The sequence below is a fragment of the Pygocentrus nattereri genome, chromosome 2 (assembly GCF_015220715.1).
Source record: "Pygocentrus nattereri isolate fPygNat1 chromosome 2, fPygNat1.pri, whole genome shotgun sequence".
Taxonomy (NCBI): domain Eukaryota; kingdom Metazoa; phylum Chordata; class Actinopteri; order Characiformes; family Serrasalmidae; genus Pygocentrus; species Pygocentrus nattereri.
Window position 1 is genome coordinate 53,155,855 of NC_051212.1, and position 11,870 is coordinate 53,167,724.

Sequence of the window (11,870 nt, forward strand, 5' to 3'; positions counted from 1 at the left end):
GTGAAAGAAGTCAGAAATGTGTTGGCAGTGACGTCTTCAGTGTGAAATGGTTCATCTTTCTATCTGTTAGTGGTGGCCATCTACGACTACACCAAGGATAAGGATGACGAGCTTTCCTTCATGGAGGGCGCCATCATCTACATCATCAAGAAAAACGACGACGGCTGGTTCGAGGGCGTGTGCAACGGCGTCACCGGCCTGTTCCCCGGCAACTACGTGGAGTCCATCATGCACTACGCCGACTAACAAACACCGACTAACCATCAAAAACAAACATTTACGAAGTGCATTAGGATATGACCGAATGTTTGTTTTCGTCCGACGTATTTAAGTATTTGCTGTGCGTGTCGAGGGACTGAGCGAACACAAAGGTGAATGCGGAAAGAACAGCAGCAAGTCTTCGCTTCTTTCTAGCTAGGTCTTTTTGTTATATATATATTTTGTACATACCGTACTGTACGAAGCTGCCTGTAGATCGTTAACTAGTGTGTTTTCGTGCGTGTTTCGTCAGTGTAGCGAGGCCAGTCTTTGCAGTATGCCAACTTGTCGGCTAGGGCTTGTTTTTATTCAGAAGTGCTCGTTGTATTTTTTTCCGTAACTTACTGCCAAACTCTTCCCTCGTGTCAGGGAAGACGTGTTCTGAATGTTGTTTCTTAAATGTGATTCATGCCTGGCTGACGATCAGGCGAAAACCGGGAAAACGATCGTCGTGACTTTTTTTTTTTTTTTTTTTTTCGGTCTGTTTTTCCATTTTTGCCTCCCATCTTCGCCTACACTGTATTTTAATTCCACCTTCATTGCTTCGGCTTGGCCGAGACTGAGGAAGGAAGCAGTATTACTTAGAAAACTACTCTACTTGTTTATGTGGCTTAAGGCTACACTGGTATCAGACGAAGGCACTGTTGGATGAGCGAACCCAGTGTTCCTCACAGTTCATCTCTTAAGACTACTCAAAAAACGAACAGCTGTCCACTACCATGAAGATCATATCACTTCCACTTTGCCCATGTAATCACGTCATTATTTGGATCGTTGGCTTATTTTCCTATTTTTAGTCACTTTCCCTTCCACCGTGGGTCCGAAAGTGTCCAGATACCCGCTCATTTAATAGTACCCAGGATTATTAGCGAGTTTGCTGCAGGAACGTCTCCTTTTCATCTGAGGAGGCTTTGCTGAAACGTTGCTTCTGACAACCCAGAGGCTTTTGATTGTGCCCCATCACTGCAGTATGGGTTCATATATTTTATTTTATTTGATCCGTTTTCCAGTGATAACATAGTTTTATTTGTTCTCTCAAGATCTTGAGCCATTCGTGCGATTATTCCAACATAGCAAATGTTGGTCTCCCAAAAACAAACTAACCAAAAGTTTATTTTACAGAACGCAACAGAAAGTCACAGCTAACATGGTGCTTGGATTTCAGTTCAACCATCAGCCTTACTGAACCAATCAGCCTGCAGACAGAAAAACAGATAAAATGGTCCACAAAGTCAGGAGTTTTGGCCCGAATGGAGCATTCCTTAAGTTTAATGACACAGGATTTCAGCATAATTCATTCATCTGGATTCCCACAAAGCCATTCAGACTGGGTTGATGTGAAATAAATCATTGCATTTTTATGGCCTTAATAATCTGATAACTAAAATCAGATTTTGTCAAATGCTGGTTGCTTTTTTTCCAGTACTTCAGTCTGTTTTCACACATGCACAGACAAAAACGAAAGAAATCAGAGTAAGAGTTCACACGCGCTGAGAAACCTGATTACTGTGCTGAAATCCGCTTCCCTTTATTGGATTTCTAGGAAATCAGAGTGTGACCTCTTGAATGATCAGAAAACTGGAGAAATCTGGATGATCAAATTATTAAGTGCATGTAAACACGCTCAGTGTCGAGAAACTTACTGTTACCTTTTTATTTCCAAAAAACACCAGTGAACCTACTACTGAGTGTTTATATGAAATGTTGATGATGGTTAAGTAGCAGTAGATCTGACAACATATAGATTTATGGCCGGACTCGTCTCAAAACTATCATAAAACAGCGTCTCGTGCATCAGGCAGTGAATTCATAATACTTTCATGTAGGAACTTTCTGTGAGGGAGCTTTTAGAGGTGGACGTCTGGTTCCCATCAGCACCACTGTGAGCCGTTCGACGCTCTAGAGCAGGAGCTTTTCACACCAAACCACCATGATTGACTGTTTACGTCAAAACAGTTGAATATTGCGCAAAATTTTGAAAATCAGCTCCTCTATAAAACCCGTAAGCAGACTGAAGAGTCGAAAGATGATCTGTTATTGTGAAGATAAAGACAGGAGTGAAAAATGAGAGCGCTTGTTATGTCGTTATCAAGATCTAGAAAAAAATGGTTGTCCTGAGATAAATAACTCAAGCTGTAATAGAACAAATAAAATACAAACGTTATCACAAGAAAACGGAGTGAAGCCCATGAACCTTTCAGGGCTTCCGTACTTCAAAAAACCAGCGAGGTAATCTGAGGAAAGAAATTAGGAAAAGAACGTTACAGGTGCAGAAACACCTCTAGAGGGCAGCAGTGAGTGATGTTTGTTTATTTGAGCTCATATTCCATCGTTATGGATTAATGCTGGAAACTATAGCAGCACACAGAACTACATGCTGCCATGCTGAGCAGTTTTGGGTGCAGCTTAACTTTATTAAATATAGGCCAGATGAAGAATTTTGCGAATTATTAGCGAATCATTTACTCATCATTCCAGATGACATCATTTCAGATGAGGATAATTCCAGGCTTCCTGACCACTGCTTCCTGACCACTAAGTGCGCCAAACTGTAAAATACAGCACTATGTTGATGTGTTCATTGCTATTTTTAGAGTTAGAACAAGTTTGCCAACCAATTAGAAAGGGTGTCTGGACACTTTTGAGCCTAGTGGTCAGTTTCAGCTGATTTTCTGGTCACTGTATGGAAAGAGAATGAGAAACGCTCTTTGGCTTGAATGCCAAGACGAGTCCGTGTGTCTCGACTGCTGTTGAAGGCTGTTTAGCCGTGTGAGGATTTTTCCTTTGGTTGTATTTATTTATTCAGATGAAGTATATGTGGGAATGTAACTCACTGAGAGCTGTCCGAACCATGACCAGTCAATGTTACTCATTGCAAGGCCTTGTCATAAGACGTGCAGATGATGCAGTCTAAATGTCCTTCCCTGAGGTGCTCTGCAATGACTCTTTCATCATCTTGTATATAATCTGTTTTCTCAATTTATGTACAGCCTTTTTTATAATAAAGCACTGTCCTGTATACCGTGATGCGCACGTGGTGGTTCTTTAAATACTGGCCAGGTGTGATGTCATCGTCCGCTTACTAGAAACCCCCTACCTTAACCTCCACCCACTGGCCACTTTATTAGAAACCCCCTACTTTAAACTCCACCCACTGGCCACTTTATTAGAAACCCCCTACTTTAAACTCCACCCACTGGCCACTTTATTAGAAACCCCCTACTTTAAACTCCACCCACTGGCCACTTTATTAGGAACCTTCCTTAAACTCCACTTATTGGCCACTTTATTAGAAACACTTACCTTGTGCTTCCACCCACTGGCCACTTTATTAGAAACCCCCTACTTTAAACTCCACCCACTGGCCACTTTATTGGGAACCTTCCTTAAACTCCACTTATTGGCCACTTTATTAGAAACACTTACCTTGTGCTTCCACCCACTGGCCACTTTATTAGAAACCCCCTACTTTAAACTCCACCCACTGGCCACTTTATTGGGAACCTTCCTTAAACTCCACTTATTGGCCACTTTATTAGAAACACTTACCTTGTGCTTCCACTCCCTGGCCACTTTATTAGGAAGCCCCTTCCTTAAACTCCACTTACTGGCCACTTTATTAGAAACACCCACCTTGTGCTTCCACTAACAGGTCACTTTATTAGGAACACCTACCTTGTACTTCCACTCACTGGCCACTTTATTAGAAACACCCACCTTGTGCTTCCACTCACTGACCACTTTATTAGAAACACCCTTCTTGTACATCCACTTAATGACATTACATGACCTCAAATAGCACTATTTTCATTGAATGACCCAAAGAAATCCAGCCAAGAGTGGTCATGTGGTCAGAAACGGACTGTTAATGAAGGACTAGAGGATGGTCAACACAAACTGCATTAACAGATGAGCTACAGCTTCTAACTGTACATCAGCACGGTGGAGCTACAAGAGAGGTGTTTCTGATAAGGTTCTGTATTTAGCTGCATGGATGCTGCATTGATACCAATCACTGCATTACACTGACCTTGTTTAAACATCTTGCCAGTATCAGCTGCTTCAGTACTGCAGGTAATGAGTCGATCAGGGAGTTTGTCGTGCCCCTGGCTTGACTGTAGGTCTAACCTACTGAAAAAAATGGCCTAAGAAAGAAGCTTAGTCCTTTAGGTTTGAGAACTGATTTTATCAGGTGAAGTGTTGATGAAGGTGTAAATGGAGTGAAACTATAAGTAACTATAATCTGAGAAGACAATGTGGTGTTCTCATCACATTAATGTGTCGCTTGCTGTTACACATGACGGCCACAAGGGGCTGCAAAGAGTATACAGTATAGTAAAGTCAATTTCTGAGAAATAAATAAAAATACAGCATGTACGAAAAAGTTTTAACACACCAGTCAAATGATGTTTTGTTGAAAATAACACGCCCTCTACAGGGTAAATACACAAATATGTCATTTTATGCAGATTGTAGTGTATATTTTCTGTTGATTTGCTGAGTTTAATGTGCTGGAAAAACATTACATATAAAATGGTCCATTCCTTTGGCACTTTTTCAATGTTAAATTCAGCAAATAAACAGTAATTCAGTATTAAAATGTGCAGTAGTGTGTTTTCTCTCTGCCCAGAGCACAACAGCATTCTTCAGTGTTTAGTATTTGGACTGTAGCTGATGATGGTAAATGTACTGTATTCTCTGTTCTAGCATAGCTGCTTTCTCTCACATCTCTCTCTTAACTGGCTGAATGGGGGATGAGTTCATGCAGAACATTGATCACACATTGTTGTTCGAAAGCCGGACGCTGCAGGCCTGCATTCCAGGCTCTTGGTTCCCATACGCTGGCACTGGATCACAATCTTTGTGGAGTCTCTAATGAGAAACAGTCATAGACTTACAAAGGACTGCCAGCCTGAATTGAAGACTTTGAGTGTTGTTTGGAGGCCCTACAAAATCCCACGGGCCTTACTAGTTTTTCTGTTGTTATCATTATGGTTATTTGGTGTATTGTTGTTAGTCCTATTAATGATAAGCTACATGCATTGTACTTTATAGCCACATCAGAAAAGTTCATCATAAAAAAATGTAGGATTCCCAAAATAGACAGAATCGAAATAGTTCTTAAGTTTTCATGACTTAAAAAGATGTTGGTCACCCATTACGTTTATCAATAGGTCACCAATGAATTTCCATTGAACTTTTAGCATTTGATTGGGCTGTGAGCTGAGAGACATTCACTGCTGTAACAGGGCTTTACTGGGCCACCACCTGGGAGATCTTTCACCACAGTAGCAGAGTTTGACTGGATCACAAGCTAGGGGAATTCACTGAGGTGGTGGAGTTTAACTATACCATGAGCCAGAGGAGTTTTCACTGCAGTAGCAGAGTTTTACTGGGCCACGAGCTGGAAGACTTTGCACTGCAGTAGCAGAGTTTGACTGGGCCACGAGCTGGAAGACTTTGCACTGCAGTAGCAGAGTTTGACTGGGTCATGAGCCAGAAGACTTTGCACTGCAGAAGCGGATTTTAACCAGGCTATGAGGTAGAAGACTTTTCACTGCAGTAGTAGAGATTGACTGAGCCTCAATCTGGGAGACTTTTCACAGCAGCAGTGGAGTTTGGCCGGAGCACAAATCGGAAGACTTTTCATTGCAGTAGGTGAGTCTGACTGGGCCACAAGCTGGAAGACTTTTCACTGCGGTAGAGGAATTTGACTGGGTTGCACGCCAGAGGACCTTTCTCAGTTGTAGTGGAGTTTGACTGGGCTGCAAACTGGAAGACTTTTCACTGCAGTAGCAGTTTGATGTGGCTGCAAACTAGAAGACTTTTGACTGCGGTAGCAGAGTTTGACTGGGCTGCAAGACTTTTCACTGCATTAGAGAAGTTTGACTTGGCTGCAGTAACAGTTTGACTGGGCCACGAGCCAGAAGACTTTTCACTATGGCTGCAGAACTTGACTGGGCCACAAGCGGATTGATTTTTACTTTGTGGTTGGGACAGATTTCTCTGTACCAGCTGTGGAACTTTACATGTGTGTGTTTTGTTTGCTGTTATTTAATAGTTTTGTCGTAATGGTAGAGCATCATTTGCTTCGACAATAATGCTATGTAACGTAAACTCAAAAACGTACCTTTTATTTGCTAGACTACAGTAAACTGACCATTGTTTTCGGCTCCTTTGATTACGATGATTGTGATTTTCTGGGCCTGGTCCATTCAGTGTATTATGGAAGAGAAATGACAAAACTGTAGGTAGCAGTGAAACTTTTCACAATTACAAAATGGTATTTTGGAGTATCTTGCGTTATAGTCCTATAGTCTTGCACTTTTTCATTTTCTATAGAGAATCTATACCATACAGAGCTGCAAGAGCATGAGGAAAACCATGGGTTAACTCTCGCAGAAACTTGAGGAAGACCAAAAAACCTGTTGCCAATTAAGGCAGTGGCACATGGACTTTACTACAGGATGCATAAGAGCAGTCAAGGCTGAGACTCAAGTCTCATTCTCTGATAAATACAGGTGATGTAAAGTGTTATTTTTTTTTATGATATTCCATTGAAGAAGATTCAAATGTTAAAAACGGGTTTGTAATGTAGCTCAGTTGTGGATTACAGGCAAGTTCCTGGGACGTCCAGGCTCATCGTCAGGGCTAAAAGTTACTGAAAGCTTTTCCCACCTCTGAAGTTCCAGATGGCGGTCACGGTGCTTTTTATCCTTGTGTGCATAGCGGGAACAGTGGGAAACCCGTCTGGAAGCTGCAGAGGCACACGCTGCCCAGGGCGTCCCATCGCCCCTTACACGATTGTCCACCCTCAACATGGCAGCGTACGGGAAAACCCAAGGACATTAACGGCAGAGGTGTTTGTCCCAGAATGCACAGGAAGAGGTTGCCGCCCGCCTCTTAATGGCACGGAGGGGTGCAAGGGCATTGAGTGCAGGCTGCCCCCTCTCAGTACGCGGGTCAAGCCCAGGCAAGGTGCATGCCACGGGGACAGATGTCCCACAGGGACAGACAGTGCAGGCGGCCGAGTAACGATTGTGAAAGCACAAGACAGAGCGGAGCATGTGCTGCGGGATTTGCCAGAGCACGAGGGATCTCCGTTTGGAATCCAGCTCACCTGTGATGTCAAGCCAGGTAAGAAAGAGCAGATGTGGTCCTCATTTTGGCCTAATGATCCTATAGTATTCAGAGGGTGGCCTGAGGTGGCCCAAAGGCCAAGTACATTCTACAGCGAATAGGAATGTATGAAATAAGGAATATTTTGTGTCTATTATTATTATTAGGAAAAACTAAAGACAACCAGATACTGATCAGGCATAACATGATGACCACCTCCTTGTTTCTACGCTCACTGTCCATTTTATCAGCTCCACTTACTGTATAGCTGCACTCTGTAGTTCTACAGTTACAGACTGTAGTCCATCTGTTTCTCTGATACTCTGTTATCCTGTTCTTCAGTGGTCAGGACCCCCATGGACCCCCACAGAGCAGGTACAATTTGGGTGGTGGATCATTCTCAGCACTGCAGTAACACTGATGTGGTGGTGGTGTGTTAGTGTGTGTTGTGCTGGTCTGAGTGGATCAGACTCAGCAGTGCTGCTGGAGTTTTTAAACACCTCACTGTCACTGCTGGAATGAGAATTGTCCACCAACCAAAAATATCCAGCCAACAGCGTCCTGTGACCACTGATGAAGGATGATTAACTCATACTGTGCAGCAGCATGACTTTACATACAAGGTGGACTGACAAGGTAGGGGTGTTTAATAGAGTGGACAGTGGGTGGACTGCTGTCTCTGATCCACTCAGATCCACTCAAATAAAATGTGTGTTGTGCTGGTACGAGTGGATCAGACACAGCAGTGCTGATAGTTCTTATCAGTCCTTTATCAGTGGTCACAAGACACTGTTGACTGGATATTTTTGGTGCTTAAATACTCCAGCAGCACTGCTGTAACATACATAAGTGAAATCAGGCTTTCTTGCATGTTCTAAACTGTCCAGGTTCCAACGAGGTGCCATCAGAGGATGCTCTGGTGCTACAGCTGCGCTTGGCAAAAGGTCAAGAGAAGCTGGTGGAGGAGCTCCAGGGCCAGCAAACCGAGATCAAGCAGCTCCAGAGCAAATTGGCACAACAGCAGAGCACATTGGTGGCTCAGCAAAGGGAAATCCTTGAGCAGCAGCAGAGGATGTTCGAGCAAATGGAGCAGGTCAAGGCCCAGTACAGCCTGCTCCTGGAAAGCGTCAGGCACGTATCCTTTCAGGACGTACACAAAGATCTTGAGGGCCACCTGGAGAACCTCAGGCCCCAGGCAAGAAGCCATGAACGGGAGGCCTACACCATGCACAAGGTGGACATGGACGCCACTGTGATGGAGGTTGGCAGAGCCCTGCCGGGTTGTGGCTCCTGCCACGCCGATGAATACTGTGATTTCACTGGCGAATGGGCTCACTGTGAGAAATGCACTGTTTGTCCTCCAGGGTTCTTCCTGGTGTCCCAATGCTCCATTCACACAGACAGAATGTGTCAGGTAATTTTTTTTTGCTTATTAATAAATAATAATAAAGATTTTTAAATAATGACAAATTTTAGAGCAAGTAATGTGATTAGAGTCTGTTTGTCCTGTATTTAATTGAAAGGATTACAAAATATGCAGTTTTCCACAATATCACAGCCCAAATCATAATTTTTTATATAAATGTGGCTTTTAATTTTATATATCTGATAGGATAGAGATGAGTGCTTGGAGATACAAAACCTATGTGGAGCGCAGAACCAGTGTCTCAATACCCCAGGTAAGTCAGACACCATTGTAGTATTTCTTTCTTGGGGTCTCTAATTGGGATCATGAAAGTAGAAACTCTGTATTACAGTCATAAAAACCATTATGCCCCTAATGTACTGTTATATTGTTTACATTGACCACCGAATGTACTGACTGATAAAGTAAGAACCCGGTTTTGTTTAAAGTGAGTGGCTGACAATTTTCTTAATGATTAGCTTAAAAGATAGCAAAGTAAACAGGCCAAAAGTTAGCCAACAGGCTAAACTGCTCATCCATTAATATTTAATTTTAGGCTTTGAATGATTCTCTGTACAACCACAAAATAAAAAGTAAAGAATATTTTACCTGAATGTCTTAAATGTCCTTGTTTTTTACCTTAAGTTGTATGAAAACAGATGTGAGCCACCGTTAGCTTGATGCTACAACATAACATACAAAATCACATTGAGGTCCCATTGGAAGTTAGCATTGTCTGTGCGGTGTAAACATCTGTAACGTGTAGTAAAATCACTGTAACACACAGTCTGTCATGGCTTATTTCTCTAATATGGTGTTTTATTGTTTCTTGAAAACAGGTGGATTTAGGTGCACAGGGATGTCTGTGAAAGAAGCAGCTGCCGGGATGTGTGGCCATGCGTACTTCTACAATTTGGAGCTGGAGGAGTGCCAGGCTTGCTCCGAGTGTGATTCCCAGACTGAGGTGTCTCCTTGTACAGCCATGAGTGACACCATGTGTGCAAGTCCCTCTGACACCGGACTGTCCATATCCTGGTCTGGCAATGTTACCTTGGCTCAAGGTAGTGAGTTTCCGAATATGGAACTTCACATCCAGGGCAACAGTGATGGGAGCCTGGTTTCCAGCACCAGTGGCCAGTTGGTTTTCCATCAGCATGGCCTTGTCTGGGTGGACCATAACCTTGCACTGAGACATGGCTGTCGGAGTTTTGTTCAAGCGTGCCTGAGGTTGAATGCCAGCGAAGAAGGCGGTCGGGACCTCAGCGGGGTGCGTGTGGAACAGAGGGAAGGGAAGTCTCTCCAGAGCGTCAGCGTGAGTGGGGCAGCTGCAGTGGAGCCAGGTCACATGCTATCCCTGTTTCTGAAAAGCGCCAGTCATCACTGCAACCCTGACAATGACAAAGTCCACTTGGAGACTAGCCTTGTGGCACCCTTCAGTTTGCTCTGGCTCTCCCATGATACAGGTGCGGTTGCTATGACCGCTCAGGCTGTGGCCTCGGCACACTTCCATACCAATTACCGCCCCACCTTCCGCACTTCTTCCGTCTCTGATCCCTACATGGTGAGTCTGACTCATGATAATCGTGGGGTTCGCTTCACAGAGAAAGGTACAGTGAAATTTGTCCTGCAGCAGGCAGTGTACTCAATGGGCCAAGCCTGCATATCTGAGGGCTTCTACCTGCTGGCAAACGTCAACCACAATGGGAGCAGTGCCGAGCTGACCCGAGCATTCAAACCTGGTGTTCATTACAGGGACACATCCATATCCTTGTCCGCAGCTGCAACTGTGGATGCTGGGGACACGCTCAGCTTTGAGATCCTAGCACCAGCGCAATGCAATGTCCGCTACTTTGGCGATGACTCTGGGATCAGCATGCTAAGCCTTGTGTGGATTCCTTCCTCTGTGTCATCCTCCATATCGGCCACCGTCTCCAGCAAGGGTCTGCCTTTCGGTGCAGTGCGGAATAAAGCCTTGCTCTTCCGTCAGACATCCCCATCAGTGGCGCAAGTAGAGCTTGCGGGCATGGGGCACCAGCACCCACACCGAAACTTCGTCTTCAAGGAGGCAGGGACCGCTAGTGTGGCCCTTGACCTGAGGTTGATCCACTCTTGCAGTATGATCAAGGTCAGCTTGCACAAGCAGGCTAGGCAGCAGGGATCACCGCCTACGACTGTTGCCCGGCAAGTTGGAGGTCAGATGCCTGAAGGGAGTGAATGGGCCACTGTAGCGCTAAGAGTGTCGTTCCTAGTGCATAATGGCACTGAAGTCTTTGCTACAGTGGACTGTGTGCGCGGTCGCCTCAACCAGATTGCCCACAATGTAGGGAGTAGCATTACTGTCCTCTGGACTGTTGCATGATGTAGGCATTAGGTTACAATCTTTTAGCTTAGCAATAGTGGTCCAATTTGCTGTCTTGCAGGGTCAGACGTAACATAACAGATGTCTGGGGACAATTATGTGAATGTTTCAGCTAAAAGAGCGTGGGAATATAGACTTGTTAGCAGTGGTGGACGAAGTACACAAATCATGTACTTGAGTTAAAGTAGAAATACCCAAGGTAAAGTATTACTCCAGTAAAAGTAGAGGTTCCTCCCTTTAGACCTTGAGTAAAAGTACTAAAGTATTTGCCTCCAAATGTAATTAAGTATGGAAAGTAAAAGTACTAAAAGATTAATGAACTTAATGCAACTTAGTTCCAAGTTAATTTGAATAAAAACTGGCTTTAAACTCAGGATCACAGATGAGCTCCTTTACTATGTTGATCTGTAGGCGTCTGTTCATAAACATAAACCAGCCCAAACTCATTTACTATAAAATGAAATGGTGTTTGTAGAAATTCAGAAAAAAGCCGCGTCAGTCTCGACTGCATATGTGGACATATTTCTATATTGAGCTCTATTTACACAAAGTTAGGTTAGTTCATCATTTATGTTGAACAGACTCTCCCAAAGTTTTACGCTGCTGCGCTGACGTTGAACCGCGTGCTGCACTGGGTCGGTATGACCAACAGGTCAAAACCAGCTCTAAACAAAGTGACCGCTGGGCCCTGATTGGTGCTCTGGCTTTGCGTTTCTTTCGTTTTGACAT

General features: G+C 43.9%; 1 protein-coding gene and 1 long non-coding RNA gene across 5 annotated transcripts in view; both read left to right on the forward strand.

Annotated features, from left to right (window-relative positions):
* abi1b (abl-interactor 1b) overlaps positions 1–3,277 on the forward strand; it is a 31,198-nt gene extending 27,921 nt beyond the window's left edge. For all 4 annotated transcript variants that reach the window (XM_017703427.2, XM_017703430.2, XM_017703428.2 and 1 more), the window contains one exon: positions 71–3,277. In XM_017703427.2, coding sequence (XP_017558916.1) covers positions 71–246 — 176 coding nt within the window. In that variant the 3' untranslated portion in view covers positions 247–3,277. The remainder of the gene's footprint in view (positions 1–70) is intronic.
* A 5,377-nt stretch (positions 3,278–8,654) lies between these two features.
* On the forward strand, positions 8,655–9,746 carry LOC119265760. The gene is made up of 3 exons (XR_005131713.1): positions 8,655–8,791; positions 8,990–9,056; positions 9,622–9,746. It is a non-coding gene; the product is annotated as an uncharacterized LOC119265760 (long non-coding RNA).
* Positions 9,747–11,870: the final 2,124 nt, after the last annotated feature.